The sequence below is a fragment of the Loxodonta africana genome, chromosome 25 (genome assembly GCF_030014295.1).
Source record: "Loxodonta africana isolate mLoxAfr1 chromosome 25, mLoxAfr1.hap2, whole genome shotgun sequence".
In the NCBI taxonomy this organism is placed as follows: domain Eukaryota; kingdom Metazoa; phylum Chordata; class Mammalia; order Proboscidea; family Elephantidae; genus Loxodonta; species Loxodonta africana.
The window spans coordinates 31456279-31480586 of record NC_087366.1 but is presented as its reverse complement, the minus strand read 5'-3'; the positions used below and the strand labels follow the sequence as shown (position 1 = coordinate 31480586).

General features: G+C 41.0%; 1 protein-coding gene across 1 annotated transcript in view; it reads left to right on the top strand.

Moving 5' to 3' along the window:
• The window catches only part of PGBD5 (piggyBac transposable element derived 5), a 145587-nt gene that overhangs the window by 101067 nt on the left and 20212 nt on the right, over positions 1-24308 (top strand). Inside the window, exon 4 of the mRNA XM_003410891.4 lies at positions 23633-23813. Within this exon, the coding sequence (XP_003410939.1) occupies positions 23633-23813 (181 nt within the window). The remainder of the gene's footprint in view (positions 1-23632; positions 23814-24308) is intronic.

The window sequence follows — 24308 nt, the reverse complement described above, 5'->3', positions numbered from 1 at the left end:
GCATTTGGCACCATTTAGTTTTTACTGTGAACTTGACGAGTAGGTAGAAATCATGTTCATTACCTTGCAAGAGCACCTATCTCTCTGTATCTTGGTACAAGTTCTTTCCAACTTCTGTAGGATCCATAAAATAAAAAGTTTGGATTGGTAACTCTGATTTTCCTTTTAACTTTCTGATTCTAAGAGGCTTTGCAGCAGCATGAGGGTTTGTTGTTAGAAGCTGGCAGTTCCCAATCAAAAGCTATCTGGTTTTCCACCATTTCGAGGGGTGCCTTTAAAGCACCTATGCACAGTGGCACTGTGGGAAGGGAGCAATTACACTTTCATTTCAGGCAGTCCTATGACAAGGGGAAAGCAAGATGTTGCTCAGCCTCTCAGTTCATCTTTGCTCTTAGCTCCTGTTGGAGTTGCCTGTAGCAGGCAGTGAGGCCAGAGAAGAGGCGCCTCTGTCTGTAAGAGATGGGGGACACTGAAAATGAGCCATGTGGCCTGGGGTCATTTTCTTTTTAGTGATCCTATTCATGTTCGTGTTTTTCCAGTGCCTTATGCTAGTTTGGCCACTTCTAAGAGTCAGCAGCCTGCCAAGGACAGCCACGGGGTGGGAGGGAAGGAGCAAAAGAATCCCATACTCCGACAGCTCTCACACCCTTATCTCCTTGATTCTCACAACAGCCTTGTGAGGTACAGAGTGTGGGTAGTATCTATCCTGATTTTACAGAGGGATGCTTAGGCTCACAAAGGTTATGTACCGGTCAGCAGCAGATTAAGCACTTCAATGCAGTTTTCTCCTGTGACCCAGGCTGCCTCTTCCCATCTCTGTGTTCGGTAATTTCTTCTTTGCCCCATTTGTTGTGTAGTAGTATGTTGTTTAATTCCCATGTATTTGTGAAATATACAGTTTTCCTTCTGTTACTGATTTCTAGCTTCATTCCATTGTGATCAGAGAAGATACTGTGTAGAATTCAATCTTTTTAAAGTATATTGAGACTTGCTTTGTGTTCTAATGTACGGTCTATCCTAAAGAATGATCCGTGGGCGCTGGAGAAGAATGTGTATTCTTTGTTGTTGGGTGGAATGTCCTATTTATGTCTGTTAGGTCTGACTAGTTTATAGTGTTGTTGTTCAAATTCTCTGTTTCCTTACTAATCTTTTGTATAGGTGTAATATCAATTGTGGAAAGTGGTATATTGAAGTCTCCACTCTTATTGTAGAGCTGTCTATTTCTGTCTTCAATTCTGTAGTGTTTGCTTCATATATTTTGGGGGTCTTGATGTTAGGTGCATCTGTGTTTATAATTGTTATGTCTCCTTGATAAATTGACCCTTTTATCATTATATAATATTGTTCTTAGAACAGATTTTGGCTTAAAGTCTGTTTTGTCTTAATATAGCTACCTTGGTTCCCTTTGGTTATTATTTGCATGGAATATCTTTAACGTCTTTTCATTTTCAACCTATTTGTGTTCTTGGATCTAAAATTGGTCTCTTGTAGACAGCGTATAGGTAGATCATGTTTTCTTGGCCATTCTGCCAATACCTCCCTTTTGTTTGGAGAATTTAATGCGTTTACATTTAAAATAATCATTGATAAGGAAGTACTTCTGCCTTTTTGCTCTTGTTTTGTGTGTCATGTACCTTTTCTTTTCTGTCCTTTTTTTCAGTACCACTGTCTTTTGTATTTAGTTGATTCTTTGTGTAGTGAACCATTTTGATTCCCATCTACTTTCTTTTTGTGTATTTTTTTTAGATATTTGTGGTTACCGGGGATTATATTTAACAACCTAAGTTTATAACCTAGTTTAAGTTGATAGCAACATATTTACTTCAAGGAGCCCTGCTGGCACAGTGGTTAAGAGCTTGGCTGCTAACCAAAAGGTCAGCTGTTTGAATCCACCAGCCACTCCTTGGAAAGCCTACAGGGCATTTCTACCCTGTGAGTCAGAACTGACTCAATGGCGATGAGTTTTAGTTATTTCAATAGCATACAAAAACTCTTATTCCTATATCACTCCTAACCCCACTTTTATGTTGTAGTTTTCACATATTGCATCATTATACATTGGGTACTCGTTAACAAAGTTTATAGTATTTTTAATGCATTTGTATTTTAAATTATATAGGACATAACAAGTATAGTTACAAACCAGAAGTACAAAAAACTGACCTTTGTATTTACCTATGAAATTACCTTTACCAGAGACCTTTATTTCCTCATATGACTTAAGTTACTGTCTAGTGTCCTTTCATTTCAACCTGAAGGACTCCCTTTAGCATTTCCTGTAGGGCAGGTCTTATGGCAACAAACTCCCTCAGTTTTTGTTTATCTGGGAATGTCTTAACAAGTTCACCCTCATTTTTTTGAAGGATAGTTTTGCTGGATACAGAATTCATAGTTGAAAGATTTTTTTTTCTTTCAGCACTTTGAATATGTCATGCCATTGCTTTTTGATTTCCATAGTTTCTGAGAAGAAATCAGTGGATAACCTTATTTTGGATCCTTTGTATGTGATGATTCATTTCTCTCTTGCTGCCCTCAAGATTCTCTCTTTATTTTTGGTTTTTAAAAGTTTGATTATAATGTGTCTTGGTATGGATCTCTTTGGTTTTATCTTACTTGGAGTTTGTTGAGGTTCTTGGATGTGTAGATAATATATATTTTGTCAGATTTGGAAGTTTTCAGCCATTATTTCTTCAAATATATTTTCCACCCCTTTCTCACTTCTCCTTCTGGGACTTTCATATTGTATATAATGGTCTGCTTTTTGGTGCCCTACAAGTCCCTTAGGCTCTATTCACTTTTTTTCATTCTTTTTTCTTACTGCTTCTCACACTCAGTAATTTCAGTTGAACCAAGAGTGGCAAGACTGTGTCTTACATACTTTGGACATGTTGTCAGGAGGGATCAGTCCCTGGAGAAGGACATCATGCTTGGCAAAGTACAGGGTCAGTGGAAAAGAGAAAGACCCTCAATGAGGTGGATTGACAAAGTGGCTACAACAGTGAGCTCAAACGTTACAACAATTGTAAGGATGGTGCAGGACCGGGCAGTGTTTCCTTCTGTTTTGCTTAGGGTCGCTATGAGTTGGAACCAACTTGACAGCACCTAACAACAACAACAACATCTTGAAGATTGCTGATTCTCTCTTCTCCCTGTTCAGATCTTCTGTTGAAGCACTCCAGTGAATTTTTCCCCTCAACTATTGTACTTTTCAACTCCACTATTTCTGTTTGGTTCTTTTTTATAATTTCTAAAACTATTGATATTCATGTTTCATTCGTGTATTTTTTCCCTGATTTCCTTTAGTTCTTTGTGTTTTCCTTTAGTTCTTTGAGCATACTTAATACTGTCTTTTTAAACTCTTTGTTTAATAAGTTTGTTATCTGGACTTCTATAGGGTAGTTTTTGTTGTTTTATTTTGTCTGCCTTGTGATTTTTTGTTGAAAATGGGACCTTTGAATATTATAATGTAGCTAACTCTGCAAATCAGATTATTCCCTATGCCCCAGGACTTGCTTTTTTCTTTTTAATTGTTGAGGTTGTAATAGTCTTATTTGTTTAATGATTTCCCCTAATTGTTTTTGCAAAGACTGTCTTTCTGGTTGTGTATGGACACTCAAGTCTCTGTTTCTGAGCTTGTATTCAGCTTGTATTTTGATAGAGCTATCCTTGAATGATGGGAGTGGGGGTGCAGGGAACAAAAAACAAACAACAAACTTCAAAAACAAAACACAGAAAAGGAGCACTCGCTCAGCACTTAGGCTTGCACTGAGCTTAGGGATCAGCCCTAGATGAAAGATTAGGGTCTTTCCAGGTATTGCCTGAACATATGTTTTACCCTGGGCATGTGTGTGGCATTCTCAATTTGCGCATATACACGATGCTTTTGACTGCCATAATCTCTGAAAGAAACTCTCTCCTTGACTTCTCCTTCTAGTTCTTAGGCATTTATTGTTTACCTTAATTGTACACTTTAGCTCCAGACAGCTACAGATGGTTACAGTTCGGGGGGCATTTTGCATCACCCTTCTACCCTATGTGATTTCTAAAATGGGCCAAAGCAAAATGTGCACCTTGCTTCAGGCCTTCAGGAAGACCTCAAACAGGTTAGAATGGACAGACATAATAATTTACAAATAAAGTCTGCTCTGCTCCCTCTGCAGCCAGAGACCAGGCTTTCATTCTGGGAGTAAGCCTGTGTCTCTGCTTTTAAATGCCCACACCATGCTGGGGAGGCAGTAGGGCATGGCATGTAGAAAACCAAAGCTATCCTACCATTTTGATGCCATCTTTTTCTTGATTTAGGATTTGCTTAGTTGCAGTAACCCTTTGTTAGTTTTCCAGAATTCTGACAAAGTTGGTTCTGCTTTTTTTTTTTTTTTCTTTGTGGGAGGATTGGGGCATGGAGCTGCTCATGCTGCCATCTTGCTCCCAGTTTCTAGGTTGAAATTGTGCTTTGGCCTTATAGTTTTATTTTGCTAAGACTCTAAGCTTTTGACTAGTATCCCTACATCCTTGTGAAGTAGGGCCAGGGATGAGGATTAGCTCCATTTTAATGATTCTAAATCAAGGGAATAAGTGAGAAAAAGAGTTACCAAACTGGTGAGCAAGTTTCAGGTGATCACAGAAAAGGTCTATGAGAATGCTGCCCATCGGACTCATTGTATCCCGCTCTCATCTCATCTGTTTCTTAAATTTGTTGAGTTCATTCCCATAATGATATCTGGATGAGAATGATGGGACGCTAACAGTTTGAGAATAATAATAGCAGGGATGGTGTTTAGAAGAACACTAGTATTTTTATAGATTCAGCACTCTTGAGTACAGTTGAAAGGGAGTCTTAGAATCAGATGAAAATGCTTACATGTCTTATGTGATGTTAGCGTACTAAGAATATAGGGAGGTAAATGGTAGGATGGAAGTGGAAGGAAAAGATTAAATTAACTTTATAGTTTTGAAAATTAAAGGATGAATATCCTTTGTTTCTGAGAATTCAAAAGAGTAAAACATTTCAAGGAGAAAAAAGTGATCAGGTGAGAAACACACTCTGCTTTGGGAGTTCAGAAGTCTGAGGCAGACTCTCCTATAAATATTCTCCCACTCTTTGAAATGTTACTTCCATGTCTTCCTTCAAATCTTTCTTCTAAGACTTCATCCCAGACCTCTTAGAAGTGGTGGTGGTTCTGGTTGGTGGGTCTTGTCTTGCATTCAGCATTTGTAGGGCTGTTGTGCAGAACTACTTACCTTAAAAGTCTTTGGATCCAAAATGGATATCTTGGTGTTTCACCGTACACCAAACACATGAAAATGAGTAGGAGATGCTAGCCTGCAGTGCTCTAGGACTAGGGAACAGTCTAATGAGGCCACTCACATTGCTAGGTGAAGCAGATTACTAAAATCACAGTAGAGGCTTGGGTCGTTCTGCCAAGCCTTTGATGATCTGATAAACTTTAATATAAGGACAAAAAGGGGTACGATATGCATTGTGTATAGTGGGAGATAAAGGAAGGGCACAGTCTTATCCTCAAGGAGCAAAACTTTTAGCTGAGGACAGTACTCTAATATGTAAAAATAGCAAATTACATGAGAGCAAAATGAGCCTTCTGGAGACACGATGAATATTATCGAGTTCAGAGGAGGGGAGGGCATTCTGGAGCTTCAGAGGTGTTAGTCTTGATTGAATGTTCAGTTCAGTATATTTGCGCAAAACTTTGCCTCGCTTCAGCTGATTATTGCTTTAAATGTTGTAACCATGGGCCTCCCAATTAGATACAGACGATTGGCTGGGACAGTGTACATGCTTCACGGCCTTGGTCCCGTAAGCCATCTTTCTGCATCCTGTGAGGAGGTGTTGGCTTCTAGACTCTCAAGCCAGCCTGTTGTCAGGCAGCGTTGCTGGGCATGGAGGTACAGGTGGGTGTCTTTTCTTCACTTCCTGCTTAACCCAGGGTTTCTGGCTCTACCTCTTGAGTATCAGCAGGGCTCAGACATTCTTCTATCATGCAACCTGGCTTATGTAGGCCCTGTTTGCATCATGTGTTTCACTGCTGTTGATCACCTGTCTTCCTAACCCGTGGAGGATGGAGGCCTGTTCAGCTTTAAGTTTCTAGAGCCTGGGGGGTTGCAGTCTTCTTTTTTTTAAAGAGTTGAGTTTAAGACAGGTCCCTGTTTTCAAGGAATATACTAATAGGACGATAAGATTTATACAAATGAAAATCTAAGCAATGCATAAAGCATGTACTATTTTGTGAATTGCACATTTATTGAGTTAGTGTTGCGCTTGGCACTAAAGAGTCAAAAACAAATGGAGCCATTACTGCCTCTCTAGTAGGAGAGACAGATGTATTAAAATATTCATACACACAGGTGACAAGCACAATACGGTAGACGGTCATGGAACATTATGGGGGCATGTAAGAGGGCACCTGTGAGGCTGAGAAAAGCTCCCCAGAGATGTGCAGAGCAAAAGTGTCTTATGTACCAAAGAATAACGTAGACCATGGCTGCCCTGGGGTTGAAGGAAGGAGAAATGAGCTAATATTTCCAAGCAGACACCATAGGCCAGGCCCAAAGACATGGTCTATTTAACATTACATAATACTTGGAGAAATATGTTGCTATCCTTATTTTACAGATGAGAAAACTGAAGCTCTGAGAGAGTAAGTAATTTACCCAAAATCTCCAGGCTGATACATTTTGAATGTGAACCAAAGGGCTGGCTGGCTTCTGACTCTGCGGCTGTCTACATGACCCACTTACTGCCTCCCTTAGGAAGGGGGAAGAAACATAAAGTGACCTCGCGCTTACTTGGCCCAGCACGTACTCCACGTAGATCTGTGCTGGATCCATTCTAATGTAGTAACTTATTTAAAACATGGATGACTGAATGAAAAGTATTTCTGTGACCTCACCTTCAGAAGGTGTCCATCTTAGGAGAATGAGGGTTATCCGTGTCATGTTTACATACACAACAGAAAATCTTCAAGGCTGATGTTGTTGACAACCCCAGGTATAACAGAATGAAATGTTGCCTAACCCTACACTATCTGCATAATTGTTGGTATGTTTGAGTTAATAATTGAAGCCGTGGTGTCAGTTCGTATCATTGAAGGTCTCCCTTGCTTTCATTGGCACTCCACTTTACCAAACATATTGTCCTTCTCTAGTGATAGTTCCCTCCTGATGATGCATCCAAAATAAGCAAGTCAAAGCCTCAGATAATATTCTGTGACCCAGAGGGTTTTTCACTGGCTAATTTTAAAAAAGTAGATCTTCTTCTTTTTTAGTCTGTCTTAATCTGGAAGCTCCAATGAAACCTGACCACCATGGGTGACCCTGCTGGTATTTGAAATACCAGTGACATAGTTTCCAGTATCACAGCAACACGCAAGGCACCACAGTATGACAGTCTGACAGAAGGGTGGTGGTCAAGGTTAATAGAGGCCCTTTTTTTTTTCTTTGCCCCACACCCTGTCATGTACTTCAACAATTTCTTGCAGTATCGTCCAGCTTTTTGACTCCAAGTTCTGATGGTAGCAGTGAAGAAGATAACCAAACGGAGTCATTTACAAAGTGGGGATCTGAAAATCCTGGGCTGTGCTTGCTCCATGGGCACAAATTTCTTTGTATTATGTGAGGCCGCTTGGCTAGTGCTTCTTTTTTGGAACACCCACCTCCATTCGCAGATGAAATGCGTTCTGTGTCACAGGCCTGACACACCTGCAGCACTTGCCCTGTCTGGGGAAAGGGTCTGAAAGGGGGAGCTCGCCAAGCCCATCTCCTGTCCCCTCATCTGCAGGTTCTCCTGTAAGATAAATAGGAGAAAAAGGAGAGATTTTTAGCGAAGATGAAACCTCCTGTTTTAGGGGAAACTATCTGATCAGGACCTGGAAAGCCTTAGCCCCTGACATTGAGGTTGTACCTCTTGGAGGCCTTGTGACCTTTTTTCTGGAGTGAAAAGGAGACAATCTCTGTAAGGACTGTTGTTCAGTCTCTACAATGTCAAAAAGACTGAGAATTTAGTGAGAAAAAAATGGCCAAGGGTTTAGTTCATGTGTCAACCTGTGGTGATTCATCAGAGGCCCAAGAACCTTTGGAGGGAGAAAAAGAGGGTTCCACTAATTTGAAAAAAAAAAAAAAAAAACAACTGTTATGATCAGAAGAGCCCTGGTAGCGCAGTGGTTAAGAGCTTAGCTGCTAACCAAAAGGTCGGCAGTTTGACTCCACCAGTTGCTCCATGGAAACCCTATGGAGCAGTTCTACTCTGTCCTGTAGGGTTGCTATGAGTCAGATTCAACTGGACAGCAATGAGTTTGGTTTGGTTATTATGGTCAGAGCAATTGTCTCCGGTTTCAAAAAAAATAGTGACCCCATTGGACAGAGTAGAACTGCCCCATAGGATTTCCAAGGAGTGGCTGGTGGATTCAGACTGCCGACCATTTGGTTAGCAGCCGAAAGCTTAACTACTGCACCACCGGATATGTGGAAATAGGCAGCCTGTGCCTGCAGCAAGACCTGGGGTCCCAGTGAGGTGCTGGCAGATGGGACAACCTGAGGGTGGCAGGAGGAGTGGAGTCTGGGGCCATGCCTGGATGCGGCTTTGAACAAGGAGGGTACTTTGCCTGAGAAGACAGGAGGGGCAAGGTCTTCAGGGGCTTGAAGGACAGATGTGGAGGAGGGACTAGACTTGTCTGTGTAGGAGAACAATTACAAATGTCAAGCTGCGATTTCGTGCTTGGCAGAGGCAGAGCTTTTGGCTCAATATTAGAATTTTTCTACTTGGGAGATGTTATGGATGGAATTGTGTTCCCCCAAAATATCTGTCACCTTGGCTGGTCCATGATTCCCAGTATTATGTGATTGTCTACCATTTTGTCATCTGATGTGATTTTCCTATGTTTTGTCAATCCTATCTTAATGAGGTAGGATTAATGGCAGTTGTATGAATGAGGCAGGACTCAATCTACGAGATTAGGTTGTATTTTAAGTCAATCTCTTTTGAGAAGTAGAAGAGAGAAGCAAGCAGAGAGTCAGGGGAATGTCATACCACCAAGAAACAAGACCCAGGAGAATAGTGCATCCTTTTGACCCAGACTCCCTGCACTGAGAAGCTCCTCGACTGGGGAAGATTGATGACATGGACCCTCCCCCAGAGCCAACAGAGAGAGAAAGTTTCCCCCTGGAGCTGGCACCATGTATTTGGACTTAAGTCCTCCTGGACTGTGAGAGAATAAACTTCTGTTTGTTGAAGCCAATAAACTTTGTTGAAGCCATCCACTTGTGGTGTTTCTATTATAGCAGCGCCAGGTAACTAAGACAGGAGATATCTTGAAGTTAGAAGCTAGAAGTCAATGGAAATTCCCAGACAAAAGACACTCCCTCCGTGCATGCACGTAAGAAGGTGTCTGCGCAGGACCTAGTGGACACCTGTGAGCCATGCTATGAATGAGATCCCCACACCCCACGCTGTGGGACTAGCTGACCTGAAACCCCCACTCATGCCTCAAATCAAATCTGAAAGTTTGTGACAGCTTCTTATGGACTTCAGAGTAGTCAGCATTTATGGAGTACTTGCTGTGTGCCAGGGTCCATGCTCAAACACTTTACATGCATTATCTCATTTGCCATTTCTACCCCGTTTCACAGCAAGGAAACAGAAGCACAGAGGTGAACTAACTTGCCTCAAGTCACAGCCATAAAGTGGTAGACCTGTAACGATGCCCAGCCAACCTGACCCCAGACCTCACCGTCCTAACTACTGGGCTCTGTCATCTCCTGAAGGGGAGAACTTTTCCCAGTTAGGCAGAAACCAACTCCCTGGGCCATGTTCCTCTCTTAATACAACGGGATGGTTGGTAGGGCAGAGTTCCAGCATCAGTTATTACTTATCTCCCTTATTTTGAGACATCATCTTTATGTTGAAAGAACTTAAAAAAGTTGCACTGAAGCTTTTTTCCTTATTTAAATTTTTTTTAAAGTTAAAAAAAATTATTGTGCTAAAAAATGCATATAATAGGTATAAAAAAATTGCCAATTCAACAGTTTTTACATGTACAGTTCAATGACATTGATTGCATTCGCGATGTTGTGCAACCATGACCACTCTCCTTTTTCAAATTATTCCACCACCGTTAACAGAAACTCCGTGCCCCCTAAGCAATGCCTTCCGTTTCCCCCTCCCTCCCACCCCTGGTAACCACTAATAAGCTTTCATCTCTGAACATTTGCCTGTTCTATGTGTTTCATAAGTGGGGTCATACAATATTTATCCTTTGGTAACTGACTTATTTCACTCAGAATAATGTTTTCAGGGTTCATCCATGTTGTAGTGTGTTTCAGAACTTTATTTCTCTATATGGATGAACAGTTCCATTGTGTTAATCACCACATTTGGTTTATCCATTCATCTGTTGATGGACATTTAGGTTGTTTCCACCTTTTGGCTATTGTAAATAATGCTGCAGTGAACATTGGTGTATAGATCTCTGTTTGCATTTTTTTGGTCCTTTTTTAAATTATTTTTTATTGTTGAGAGTACACACAGCAAAAAAATAAATAAATTCAAGTTTCTACATGTACATTTCGGTGATATTAACTACATTCTTTAAGTTGTACAACCATCCTCACCCTCCTTTTCTGAGTTTTCCTCCTCCATTAACATATCTCATGGTTCCCTAAGTTTTCTATCTAATCTTTTGGGTTGCCGTTTTCAATTTGATCCCATATAGATAAATCTTAACAGAGCGTAATGCTCAAGGGTGACTTTCTTTACTAGTTAAGCTAAACTATTTTTTGGTTTTAAGAAGACTTAAGGGAATATTTTTGGCTTAAGGTTTAGGTTATCTGAGGACAATAGTCTCAGGACTCATCCACCTTCCATGGCTCCAGAAAGTCTAGAGTCCATGAGGATTTAAAATTCTGTTCTGCATTTTTCCTCTTTTCATCAGGACTCTTCTGTGAAATCTTTGATCAAAATGTTCAGTAATGGTCGTCAGGCACCGTCTAGTTCTTCTGGTCTCAGGACAAAGGAGACAATTGTTCGTGGAGGCAGTTAGCCACACATTCCATTTCCTCCTCTTATTCCGGACTCTCTTTTTTTCTCAGTTGCTCCAGGTGAATCCATTTGCATTTCTGATTTCATTTCTTCTGGGTATATGCTGCAACAATGGGCTTAAGCATACCAGCGATTGTGAGAATGGTACAGCACCAAGCAGTGTTTTGTTCTGTTGTACATAGGGTCAATACGAGTCGGAATCGACTCAGCATCACCTAACAACATAACAATGACTAAAGACATTGAGCATCTTTTCATGTGCCATTTTGTTGTGGGCCATTTGAATATCCTCTTTGGTGAAACGTCTGTTGAAGTCCTTTGCCCATTTTTTTATTAGGTCGTTTGTCATTTTGTTGTTGCAGTATCATAGTTTTTTTAAAAATATAATCTGAATTTTATACACTTGTCAGATACATGACTCCCAAAAATTTAATCCCAATCTGTAGCTTGTGTCTTCACATTGCTGATAAAAGTCCTTGGATGAGCAAAAAATTTTAGTTTTAGTGATTAAGAGCTCAGCTGCTAACCAAAAGGTCAGCAGTTTGAATCCACCAGCTGCTCCTTGGAAGCCCTATGGGGCAATTCTGCCCTGTCCTATAGGGTTGCTGTGAGTCGAAGGCACCTGGTTTTATTTTGTTTTCTTTTATCATTTATCTATTTTGTCTTTTGTTGCTTGTGGTTTTGGTGTCATATCAAAGAACCATTCTTAAAGACTAGGCCCTAAAGCAATCAAAGAAAAAGCCTCCTTCTAAAAGTTTCATGGCTTTAATTCTCATGTTTAGGCCCTTGATACATAATGAATTGGTTTTTGCATATGGTGTGAGGTATGGGTCCAGCTTCATTTTTTTGCATGTGGAAATCCAGTTTTCCCAGCTGAAGAGACTCTTCTTTCCCTATTGAGTGGACTTGGCACCCTTTAAGAATCAACTGACCATAGGTGTATAGGTTTATTTCTGGCTTCTCAATTCTGTTCCATTGATCTATATATCTGTCATTATACCAGTACCAGGCTGTTTTGATTACTGTAGCTTTGTAGTATGTTTTGAAATCAGGAAGAGCGAGTTCTGCTACAGTATTCTTCAAGATTGCTTTGGCTACTTGGGACCCCTTGTCATTCCATATGAATTTGAGGATTGACTTTTCCATTTCTGCAAAGAAGGCTGTTGGAATTTTGATGGGAATTGCATTGAATTTATAGATTTCTTTGAATAGTATTGATATCTTAACAATATTAAGCCTTCCAATCCATGGGTACAGAATGCCTTTTCACTTATATAGGTCTTTAATTTCTTTTAGTAATGTTTTATGATTTTCAGTTTTCTTTTCACTTTCCTGGTTAGATTTATTTCTAGGAACTTTATTCTTTTAGATGCTCTTATTTAAATTTTAATCTTTTTTTTTTTTTTTACAATAAATGAACAAAATCTTTTGCTTCTGACCTATAACTAATTGATTTAGCTTTAAAAATAAGGATCAGAGTAGATTTAATTCTCTGGAGTGAATTTTGCTTTTGGAGTAAAAAACTGGCAGATGAGGACATTTGTCCATTAGTGGAGAGGCCACTCACTAGTGATCTGTCCAGGCTGAATGTGGTCATGTTACAGAATCATAGTGGCTGGGGTATGAAACATCTGTCATAGACCTCTCTTTGCCCTTTAGCAAATAGCTGAGAACTAATCTCTCTCACAGTCTTTTAAATGGGGTGAATTTGCCCTACCCTCCTTACCATATAGGGGCTCAAAGAAGATAATAAATTACTTATGAAGTGCCCACAGAAGTGAACTAAGCACTGATTAGATTAGGTTAAACCCTGGTCCTGTTTCCCATGAACTTGGAACCTAAGAATTCACTGACATGACTGGGTGCAAAGAGCTCACAGAACCATAAAACCTGTCTCTTCTCCAACCCATCATTTTCAAAGATAACTTCCTGGGGATGTGAGCCTTGGAGTGAAGTGCAAGCCAGGCTCTTGCAAGGGTGAGTGATGCTGAAGGCACAGCTAGAGAAGAGAGGCCAGAGAACAATCCCCGAGCCTGAGCTCTTCCCAGTCAGCTGATTCATGATAAGAGGCAGTGTGATAAAAAAAAAATATGGGTAAAGGAAGAAGAAAGTCATCAATAAGGTGGCAGCTTAGAGACTTTGTTGGAAAACCCTGCTAATGGACTAAGGATGACATAAATCATCACTGTCCAATAGAACTTTCTGTAATGATAGAAATATCCTAATCTGCTCTGTTGATTACAGAAGCTACTAGCCACATGTGGCTGTTGAGTAATTAAAATATGGTTAGTGTGGCGAAGGAACTGAAGTTTTACTTAATGTTAGTTAATTTAAATTAAAATAGCCACATTTAACTAGAAGCTACCATATTGGACAGCACAGGTATAAAGCTTTGCTATATACAGAAACTCTGGTGGCATAGTGGTTAAGTGCTACAGCTGCTAACCAAAAGGTCAGCAGTTCGAATCCGCCAGGCATTCCTTGGAAACTATGGGGCAATTCCACTCTGTTCTATAGGGTCACTATGAGTCGGAATTGACTAGGTGGCAGTGGGTTTGGTTTGGGTATACAAAAAAAAAAAAAAATCACTTCTACTTTCATGCTTTTTACCTAAATACAATGGCCTTGTTAGGTATGTCCAGTATTTTTTACTCGTTCAAATGATGAAACCAAGACTCAGGGCAATTATAAGTAGCTTGGTCCAAATCACACAAGGTAGTAATTGATAGAGGCAACCCTTGAGCCCATGCCCACCTAATCCAGTGCTGTGTTTTTTTTTTTTTTTTAATATACTTCCCATCTCTTTTGTGGCAGGCTTAATTCTTCTCTTGAAGAGTGGACCTCATTTATCATTTAAATTTCACAGCTTTCAGTAGCATTCTTCCTACCCAGAGGTTCCGTATGACAGCCCCACACATCTCCCTGAGCTCATCTGGTGCTATTTAAATGAATGCAGGTCATAAACTGTTGTACTGTTTCCCCATCTGCCAAGACTTATACCCTCAGCCTGCGCCTTGCACAGCAACTTGCAAAAGGGTTTGAATAAAGAACTACCAGTGCCTAGTAAGAGACTTCTAAGTCCCCAAATGTGCTCTGCACGAACAATGGAGAACCTAGTTCTCTTGATGCTCTGAAAGAGAAGTTGGGCCAGTGGTGAACACCAGCATAACTGAGCCAAGCTTCCACCACTCCTGTATACTAGAGAGGCAGGGGCACCAATAACTCCAGCAAATGCTCTCTGGTGCATTTTGTAGCCTTTGAATCTGTCAGTCACTGTGGCTATCTCCACTGCTCTTGTGAAAAGGTAAGAGAAATAAAGAAAGACAAATGACATCATACCACTTGAATTCTTGGAGCATTTCAGAAGCAGGGCTAAGATGACAGTGATGTGTTGCATGTGCCCCCAAGGTATTGCTACTATGGTACATATTTCCTGAAGTTCTTTCTGTTATAATGTCAGTATAAAATATGCAGCATTAGTGGTGGCATACCTCAGAGATGTTGCAGATTCGATTCTAGGCTACCACAATAAAGCGAGTCACGTGATTTTTTTTTGGTTTGTTTGTTTCCCAGTGCATATAAAAGTGATATTTACACTATATGTAGTCTATTAAGTGTGCAATAGAATCATGTCTAAAAAAAATGTATGTATCTTAATTAAGAAATACTTCATTGCTAAAAAATGCTAACCATCATCTGAGCCTTTGGTGACTCATAATCTTTTTGCTGGTGGAGGGTCTTGCCTGGATGTTGATGGCTGCTGACTGATCAAAGTGGTGGTTGTTGAAGGCTGGGGTGGCTGTGGCAATCACTCAAAATAAGACAACAATGAAGTTTGCAACATCAATTGACTCTTCCTTTCACAAAAGATTTCTCTGTAGCATGCAATGCTGTTTGATAGCATTTTACCCACAGTAGTTCTTTTAAAATTAGAATCAATCCTCTCACCTCTCAGACCCTACTACTGCTTTATTGACTAAGCTTATGTACTATTCTAAATCCTTTGTTGTCATTTCAGCGACATTCACAGCATCTTCATGAGGAGTAGATTCAGTCTCAAGAAACCACTTTCTTTGGTCATCCATAAGAGGCAACTCCTTATCCATTAAAGTTTTGTCATAAGATTGCAGCCATTCAGTCACATCTTCAGACTCCACTTCTAATTCTAGTTCTCTTGCAATTTCCACTACATATGCAGTTATTTCCTCCACTGAAGTCTTGAACTCCTCAAAGTTATCCATGAGGGTTGGAATCAGCTTCTCCCAGACTCCTGTTAATATTAACATTTTGACCTCCTCCCATGAATCACGAATGTTCTTAATAGCATCTAGAATGCTGAATCCTTTCCAGAAGGTTTTCAATTTACTTCCCCAGATCCATCAGAGGAATCATTATCTGTGGCAGCTATAACCTTATGAAATGTATTTCTTAAATAATAAGACTTGAAAGTCAAAATTACTCCTTGATTTAGGGGCTGCAGAATGGATGCTGTGTTAGCAGGCATGAAAACAACAGAGCCGACAGGGAGAGAAAGCCTTCCGTTGGAGCTAGTGCCCTGAATTCAGACTTCTAGCCTCCTAGACTGTGAGAAAATAAATTTCTCTTTGCTAAAGCCATGCGCTTGTGGTATTTCTGTCATAGCAGCACTGGATGACTAAGATAAAACCTAGTGGGCTTAAAATATTCAGTAAACCAAGTTGTAAATAGATGTGCTATTATCCAGGCTTTGTTGTTCCATTTATACATCACAAGCAGAGTAGATTTAACATAATTCTAGAATTTTCTCCATGTAAGCATTAAAGCTGTTTCACTTTCTTATCATTCATGTGTTCACTGGAGTAGCACTTTTAATTTCCTTCAAAAACTTTTCCTTTGCATTTACAACTTGGCTAACTATTTGGAACAAGAGGCCTAGCTTTCGGCCCTTCTCAGCTTTCGACATATCTTCCTCGCTAAGCTTAACCATTTCTAGCTTTTGATTTAAAATGAGAGACTTGCAACTCTTCCTTTCACGTGTTAGAGGGCATTGTAGGGTTATTAGCTGGCCTGATTTCAATATTGTCATACCAGCGGAGCAGTCAGAACACACACAACATTTATCGATTAAGTTTGCTGTCTTACATAGGTGCTGTTCGTGGCACCCCAAAACAGTTGCAATAGTAACATCAAAGATCACTGATCACAGATCACCACAGCAGATATAATAATAATGAAAAAGTTTAAAATACTGTACAAATTACCAAATTGTGACTTACGGATACAAAGTGAGCAAAAGCTGTTGGAAAAATGGCGCCAGTAGACTTGCAGGACGCAGGCTTGCTGCAAATCTTTAATTTGTAACAAACGCAGTAAAGAAAGCACAATAAAGTGAGGTATGCCCGTATTAATGTTCTAGGGCAAAGTATAATGCCATGTAGTTACCAGTTTTCTTCCTAAATTGATCAATTTAAAAATTAATTTTTACTGCACCACCAGGGCTCCGTATGATCGAAGTCTTCCACTCCTAGGTATAGATGCAAAAAAAAAAAATTGAAAGCAGGAATGCTAACAGATACTTTTACACTGATTTTCAGTGCAGCACTATTCACAATAGCTAAAAAGTGGAAACAGCCTAAATATCCCTCAAGAGATGAATGGATAAACAAAATATGGTACATACATACAAGGCAGTAATAGTCAGCCGTAAAGAGAAGTGAAGTCCTGATACATGCATGCTTTGATACAGATTGACCTTGAAAACATGCAGAGTGAAATAAGTCAGTCACAAAAGAACAAATATTGTACCATCCCATTTATATGAAATATCTAGAATAGGCAAGTGTTTAGAGACCAAAACTTATTAGTGGTTACCAGGGGGTGGGAGGGCAGGAGTGAGGAGAAAGGAGGACTCAATGCTTAGGGGACAATGAGGGAGATAATCACTTTTTAAAAGCAAACCAGCAAGCAGTCAAACATCTGAGTGACTGGTGCTTCATTCAAGGTTGTCTTTTGCAAGCTCAGTATATGAATATAAGTGTCTTAGCTATCTAGTGCTGCTGTACCAGAAATAACACAAGTGGATGGCATTAACACAAACTGGTATTTATTTTCTCACAGTGTAGGAGGCTTGAAGTCTGAATTCAGGGTGCTGGATCTAGAGGAAGGCTTTCTCTCACTTCAGAGCTTCTGCTCCTGGACAATCTTCATATGGCTAGCATCTCTCTTCCCACAACTCTGCTTCCTTGCTTGCTGGTTTTAACCTCTTTTATATCTCAAAAGAGATTGACTCAAGACACACCCTACACTAATCCTGCCTCATTAATATAACAAAGACAACTTGTTTCCCAAATGGCATTATAACCGCAGCATAGAGTTTAGGATTTACAACACATCTTTTGGGGGGACACAATTTAATTCATAACAATGCATGTGGATTTCCAATGATGAGGCCATTTCTCCAACAATTTATGGCCTTCCTTAGGGTAAGCTGTCAAATCTGGACACAACCCGTTCAGTAGTTTCAGCAGTGGTACCAAGGGAGGCATTGTCGGAATACTGTTGGAGGCTACTGTTTGTTTTCCATAGGATTATAGATTTAGTCACCCAGCAGAGGGGACCAGTGACATCTTAGACCAGCTGAAGTTATTCAGTCAAAGCAGATCAAGACCAGTGGGGCACTGGACCTGGGTGACCATAGACCAGGCAGCATCTGTTGGACCGAGCCCTCTTTTGGCTGGATTTTGAGTGCCATGTTAACAGTTCTTTCTAAATCTCACCCTTCAGCTGGAACTTTTGAGGTTACTACTTTTTAACAACCCTACTTATTTAATTTGTGGATAACTGTTTTATATTTGTGTTTAAAAATCACTTATTATAAAAAGGAGTACCACAAATTTGGGACCCTCTTTGGACTCTCATTGCTACCATCTCCCTTCAAGCCACTTTTGGCCTCAGCCTTCTTTTCAGTTTTCCTAACAAGAACAGGCAAGCTTTTGATTAAGTACCTCTCCGCTTCTGCTGTGATGTAGCAGCTGATTGTCAGCTCCTAAGGAGGAGCCTGTCTGGAATCCGGAACAATGCTAGCGTTCAGATGTGGCTCCCATAGTTCCAAGGCAGTCCCACAGCAGGGCTATCTTGCATGCCTACCTGGGGTCATAAGCCCCTCAACTGCCACATCACTGGCTGTGTTGGAAAAGTGTGTTATTCTCAGGAGAGCAAGCAGGTGGTCCAGACTTTAAATCATTGTTGTCTCCAGGAGTGCACTTACCACAATGTGTATTAACAGTCATTACTTAGATCTGGGATGACTCAGGGAGCAGATACTAAAAGTTCCAAATAACTTTACATCTGGGTAATCCCGATAGGGAAGTTATTTTAAATTATATTCAGTGTGTCTTTTTCTGGTTAAATTGTATTATATATTTAGCATCCAAAATGTAAAAATCCCAGAATGCCTCTAACTCCAACCTACAGAAATAGCCACATATCTAAACACACACAGAGACATTAGAACCAGTTTGTAATCTGGCTACTTCATTTACAAGGCTATTGTGAACATTTTACATATCATTAAATAATTTTTCTATATCGTGATTTTTAAAAACTACACCGCATTGTATTACACCAACATACAATAATTTTATCCAGCCTCTTATTCTTTTGAGATATGATTAGATTGCTGCTATTTTTTTTTTTTTTTTTTGCTATTACAAAAAACTCTGAGACATACATAATCATTTATAAATCCTTTGATGTGTGTCTAATTGTCATCTTGGGTTGAATTCCTAAAAGTGGAACTGATGAGTAAAATTAGAGGAGTATTTTTAAGGTTTTTGATTCATACTGCAAGATTTCACAGTAGAAAGGATATACCAAATCATTTTTGCAAACGGTGATGAGTGCCCACTTTGCCAAAATCTCATTGGTCCAGGGTTTTTGGGTCGGGAAGGTATTGCTCAATGTAGATCTATGTGAAAATATGTTTAAATCAGCCTGTTTTTGAGGGAATAAAATTTACAACATCATCACACTTCTGGTTTTAATAGAATGGGGGAGCATTCCATTTGAGTTTTGAGTTCTTTAGATCCATAGAAATGTCTGCTGTTGAAGCTATATGTCACAGTGTGTGGTAGGCAGAATTCTAAGATTGCTGGCCCTGGTGTACACACACCTTCTCCTGGTTATTCAGTCAAACACTAATCTAGGTCTTACTTTGAAGGGCTCTTACAAATATAATTATGGTTCTAAATCAGTTGATGTTAAGGAAGATTATCCTGAGTGGGCCTGACCTAATCAGGTGAGCCCTTAAAAGAGACCAAACCTGAGGATTTGAAGCATGAGAGGAATTTAACATGAGGGAGACTCTCCATTACTGGCTTTGAAGGTGGAAGGGGCTGCATGGCAAGGAATGCAGATGGTCCCTGGGGGCTAAGAGCGGTCCTTGGTTGACAGCCAACAAGGAAACAGAGGCTTCAGTCCTGCAACCATCAGAAAACCAGCTGAATGAGCCTAGGAGAGGATCCCAAGTGCCAGATGAGAGCCCCATCACTGACACTGTGATTTCAGCCTGGTGAGATCTTGAGTAGATAATTCAACCATCTGTGCCATGCCTGGACTCCCACCTGCAGAACTGTGAAATCGTAAATGAGTGTGGTTTGAGTTGCTAAGTTTGTGGCAGTTTGTGACACAGCAATTAAAAGCTAATACCCAGTATTTCTAAATTTGAATCTAGATATTTGTATAGAAACAGTAAACATAAGCAGAGGGCCACCCGTTGTGTGAAGAAAGGACAGGTGAGTGTGCTAATGTACAAATAATATTACCACTGGATTTTAAATGTGGAGTCTCTGGGTGGCATAAAGGATTAAGTGTTCAACTATTAACTGAAAGGTTGGTGGTTCGAACCCACCTAGAGGTGCCTCAGAAGAAAGGCCTGAAAGTTTGCTTCCTAAAGTCACAGCCAAGAAAACCCTATGGACCGGTCCTACTTTGCTCAAGTTGGAATCGTCTTGATGGCAACTTAAAACAACAGTAGATTTTAAATAATGGTATCAATTAGGAACTGAGAGAACTTTTTTCCCAGGTCTGCCTCAAGTTATATGGTCTTGCAGAAATCACCAACATTCTCCGGGTTATTGGATCTTCTTGATCATTCCGAGTTCTTGACAATTCTCTCTTCTGATTTTCTTACTACCTCGCTGGCCATTACTTTTTGCCTTCTTTGTGAGCTCCTCCTCCACCACTTCCGCCTGAGTGCTAGTGTCCCTGGGAGTGTCAGCCACTTTGCTTTGTGACTCTCAAGATGTCACTATATCCAGGTGCTAATGGTTCTGATGTGCATGTCTTCATCCCTGACCTTGTCCAAGGGAAATCACATGGAGATGGTCTGACTCAGATCTGTTCACTCCGTTTCTTCTTTTCTCACAAGTTGAGGGCTGCAGTTTCATCAGGAAGAGAGATAAGTGTCATGTACAGTTTTATTAGAGGGTCTGAAACTTGGCGTGTGTTTTTATCTACACTTCTCTCTGCCACTGAGTTGTTAGGTCTGTCATCTAAAGCCTCATCTGTAAGGCAGAAACAAAGCACAGACCCAGATAAATCCTGAAGAATGTGAAGGAAATCTCAAAATCTCAGAGTTGAGAGGGGCCTCAAGAACTGTCCAGCCCTGACCGAATTTGGTGTTTAGGCCTTCCTTTAAATGGTCGTTTGGTTTGTTCTGGAACCTCTCTGAGGCAGTCCACTCAGTTTCTGGAAAGCATTAAGTGTGAGAAGGACTCTTTGATGTAGAGCAGAATACCATTTGTACACATTCTTACCTTTTGTATACGTTCACCCTGGTTCAGCCTAAAGTGAATTTAATGTTTATTCCACAGACGGCTCTCTAGCTAAAGGAAGGAGTTCTTGGATTCCTTCCATGTATCCTCTCTTCAGGTTTAGCATCACCCCTTGCACCTCCCACTCACAACCCTTCTCTGATGAACTACATTTTCTTTATGCCTTTTAAAGTATAGAATAAGACTGTTGCCTCCCTCATTGTTAGTGCAGACGAGGAGCACATTACTTTCTTGGTCACTTGCAGTGTCCAATGACTCAGAGTCGTCCAGCTCAAGTTTTGTTTTGTTATGCTTTGTTTTTCAAAAGGTATTCTTGCTAAGTCACATTTCTTGCATCCTGTACTAGATGCAGTTAAATTTTTTAGCTTGATTGCAGGATTTTGCATGTAGTCCTATCAAATTTTACTTATATCCGGCTGAGTGTGCCAGTTATAGCCCCTGTCTGCAAGGGAAGTCTTCGTCAATCATGAGGGGTCTCATCAAGGTTGAGAGGTTCCAGCACCACCCTTCCTATTCACTAGTGACAACCTGGGTTTGGTTGGGGGATTTCCTTTTGGGTGACACATGGGACAAAACTACCTGTCCCAAAGCTAAATGCCCGGATGTAGAGTGCCCAGTGTGTCTTTTATGAGGACTATCTGTGGAGAGGAGGATGGGAGTCAGAACTGGCCATTGGTGCTGAGACTTAAAGGAGTGGCCATAAGAATTGGGCTTTCCTGAAGGAGAAATGGGTTCTGAGAACATGGCCTTGCTCAGCCAGAATCACATGTGATATGTGGCAGTGACAATTGTCCTCAATCTCATTTTTAAACTCTATAAAAGAGATTCCTTATGGGCGTTGAGGTCTTGCTTGTGAAGACATAGAGACCCCACGATGAGAAAACAGAGATGCACAATTAGTCTACGAAGTCTGTTTGGCTTTGGCCAGCATTATCAAACAGCCTGCCATGCTGCAACACAGGGGAGCTCCTGAGGCTGCCTCAGGAGTGTCTGGGCTGGGACTGACCCTCAAAGGTGAGCTGCTTTTAAAGTGAGACCATGACGTGCTTGCTTCTCATTTCCTTGAGAACATCAGGCCTGAGTGAAGACATCTGTATTTTGCAAGTGCTCACCGAAATCATTTTACCAGGGCTTTGAACTGGCTCAAGGCAGTTCTGTCATGGTCATGGAAGTAAATCAGAACAGACTTGAGTTTTTAAAATATGGGTAAAGTGAAATGATAAGCAGAACAGGAAAAATTACAGGTTGAAGCCCTGGAATGGGAGACTCCTAAGAGGCATAGTGAGCCCTTTCAGGAGCCTGATGTGGGAGATTGGATTATTGACAGGACTGTCAGGAGCGGCACATGTTCAAAGTGGCCCAGCCTTTGAGCAGGCCACCATTGTGTCTGACTCTGCCAGTCAAGAGATTTGGTTGCTCTGCAGTTTCACGCTGTCTTTGTTTTCTAAGGAGGAGATTAAGTTTCTAGAAGGGCTTTGACTTGTAATTTTTCCTGTTCCACTGATTGTTCCCCTTCATCCATATTTTTAAAAAATTCAGGTATGTTTGAATTTTGTTTTGTTGGCCATGACTGAACGGGGCAGAGCCAGTGCAAAGCCTGCATTTTACTATGACGTACACTGAAGTAGCCATGCTGGGCCCCCACAGCTCACTCAGCAGGCATTTCTCAGCAAGGCAGCACACTAGCATTCAGCAGGGGCACCCCTTTACTTGGCAATACTGCCCTGTACATTGCAGGACAGCTAGGGTTAGCGTTATTGCCCACCAAATGTCAGCTGGGGTCCTCGTGCAGTGACAACCACGGGTACACACTACCAGCTTGTGAACTGTTGCCGGCAAAGGCTCCCCCCAAAATTCCATGAACTATTTTCTCCAAAGGAGAGTTATTAGTCAATGCCCGTATGATTAATTCTTCTTGGCTTAGTTAACCACAGAGCAGACCAAACTCTACTTGAACCCATTCACATTTCCTATGTTTGCTGCTTCGATGATGCTAATGGAAAAAGCATGGGGCAAGGAGTTTTAAAATTGATGAATAATTCTAGCACATGCTCATTTTGGACCTGTGACCCCAGGCAGATTTTTTTTTCCCCTAATTGTGGTAAAATATGTATATATGCGTAAAATTTTCCATTTAAACCATTTTAAGTGTACAAATCAGTGGAATTAATTATCATTCACAATGTTGTGCAGCCATCACCATCGGACAAGTTTTTAAACTCCTTACCCTGTTTCCCCTTCTGCAATAAGAGGTAAATAATACCTGTTTGCTGCATTTTGTTATTATAAAAAGCAGTGGGAAAATAATTATGGATGTACTTTTAAATTAAAAAAGTAGTGTTCAAATGTAGAATGCATGGTAAGTTTATTCCTAATAGGTAAAGTAGCCTTTAATTTTATTAATTGTAAATGCAAATCACTCCCGTGTTTCAGAACTGGAACTGTGTCTGTGTTGACCAAGGTTCATTTCTTGTTAGCTAGTTATCATTTTCCTTGGTCTTTATAAACTCAAAAGGCTTAGGCTCAGTCACCAGCTTCCAGGGCTGAGGCTGGGCTTGGTGATGACTTCGGGCCTCTTGGGGGCAGCAGGGGGGTGGGGGGGCATGGAGTAGATAATGGGGGTGGTAAGGGCCACAGAACCGGTGGCCCAAGGAGTGGGTGGCTTTCCCGTGAGTTCCTAATGTAATGAAGGGAGCCATGCTGCCTGGATCTTTCAATGCTCCCAGCTTCTGCTGCTGAGTGCACTGATACCTGTGTGTTTCTGTTAAAGATTTACGTCCACCTGAAGGAAGGCGGGGGCCCTGATGGACTGGATGCTCTGAAGAATAAGCCCCAACTCCATAGCCTGGTGGCCAAGAGCCTCTGCCGCAATGCAGCAGGCAAGAACTACATCATCTTCACGGGGCCCAGCATCACCAGCCTGACCCTGTTTGAAGAGTTTGAAAAGCAAGGTTTGTTGAGTGGAGGGGTGGTGGGAACAGGGCTCCTCCCAGTGCCTTCTAGGACCTGGGTCCTTTGGCACTGTAGCCTGAAGGTACACAGGCATTGGCTCACGGACTGGGTGACTTGTTGGCACAAAGCTCTGCCCAGGCTTTAGGGGCATGTTTCCTTGTGTTTCTTTGTTGCACAGCTGTACCCATCAAAGGAGTTCTCCCAAGGCATAGTTCCTATTAAGCTCTCAGGGAATCGCCTGAACTTACCCCCAAGCTATCATGTGGCCCATTCCCAGGTGGCAGAGCAGCATCTGTTTTCTGCCAAGAATCATGTAGATTAATGCAGGGAACAACACAGTAGGCTCAGAAGGGCATTAGTTCCCACAGTACAAAGATGCTTGGTTTGTTGCAAAACCAAAAGCAAACCAAACCCATTGCTGTTGAGTCAATTACAACTCATGGTGACCTTATGTGTTACAGAATAGAACTGCTCTATAGGGTTTTCTTGCCTGG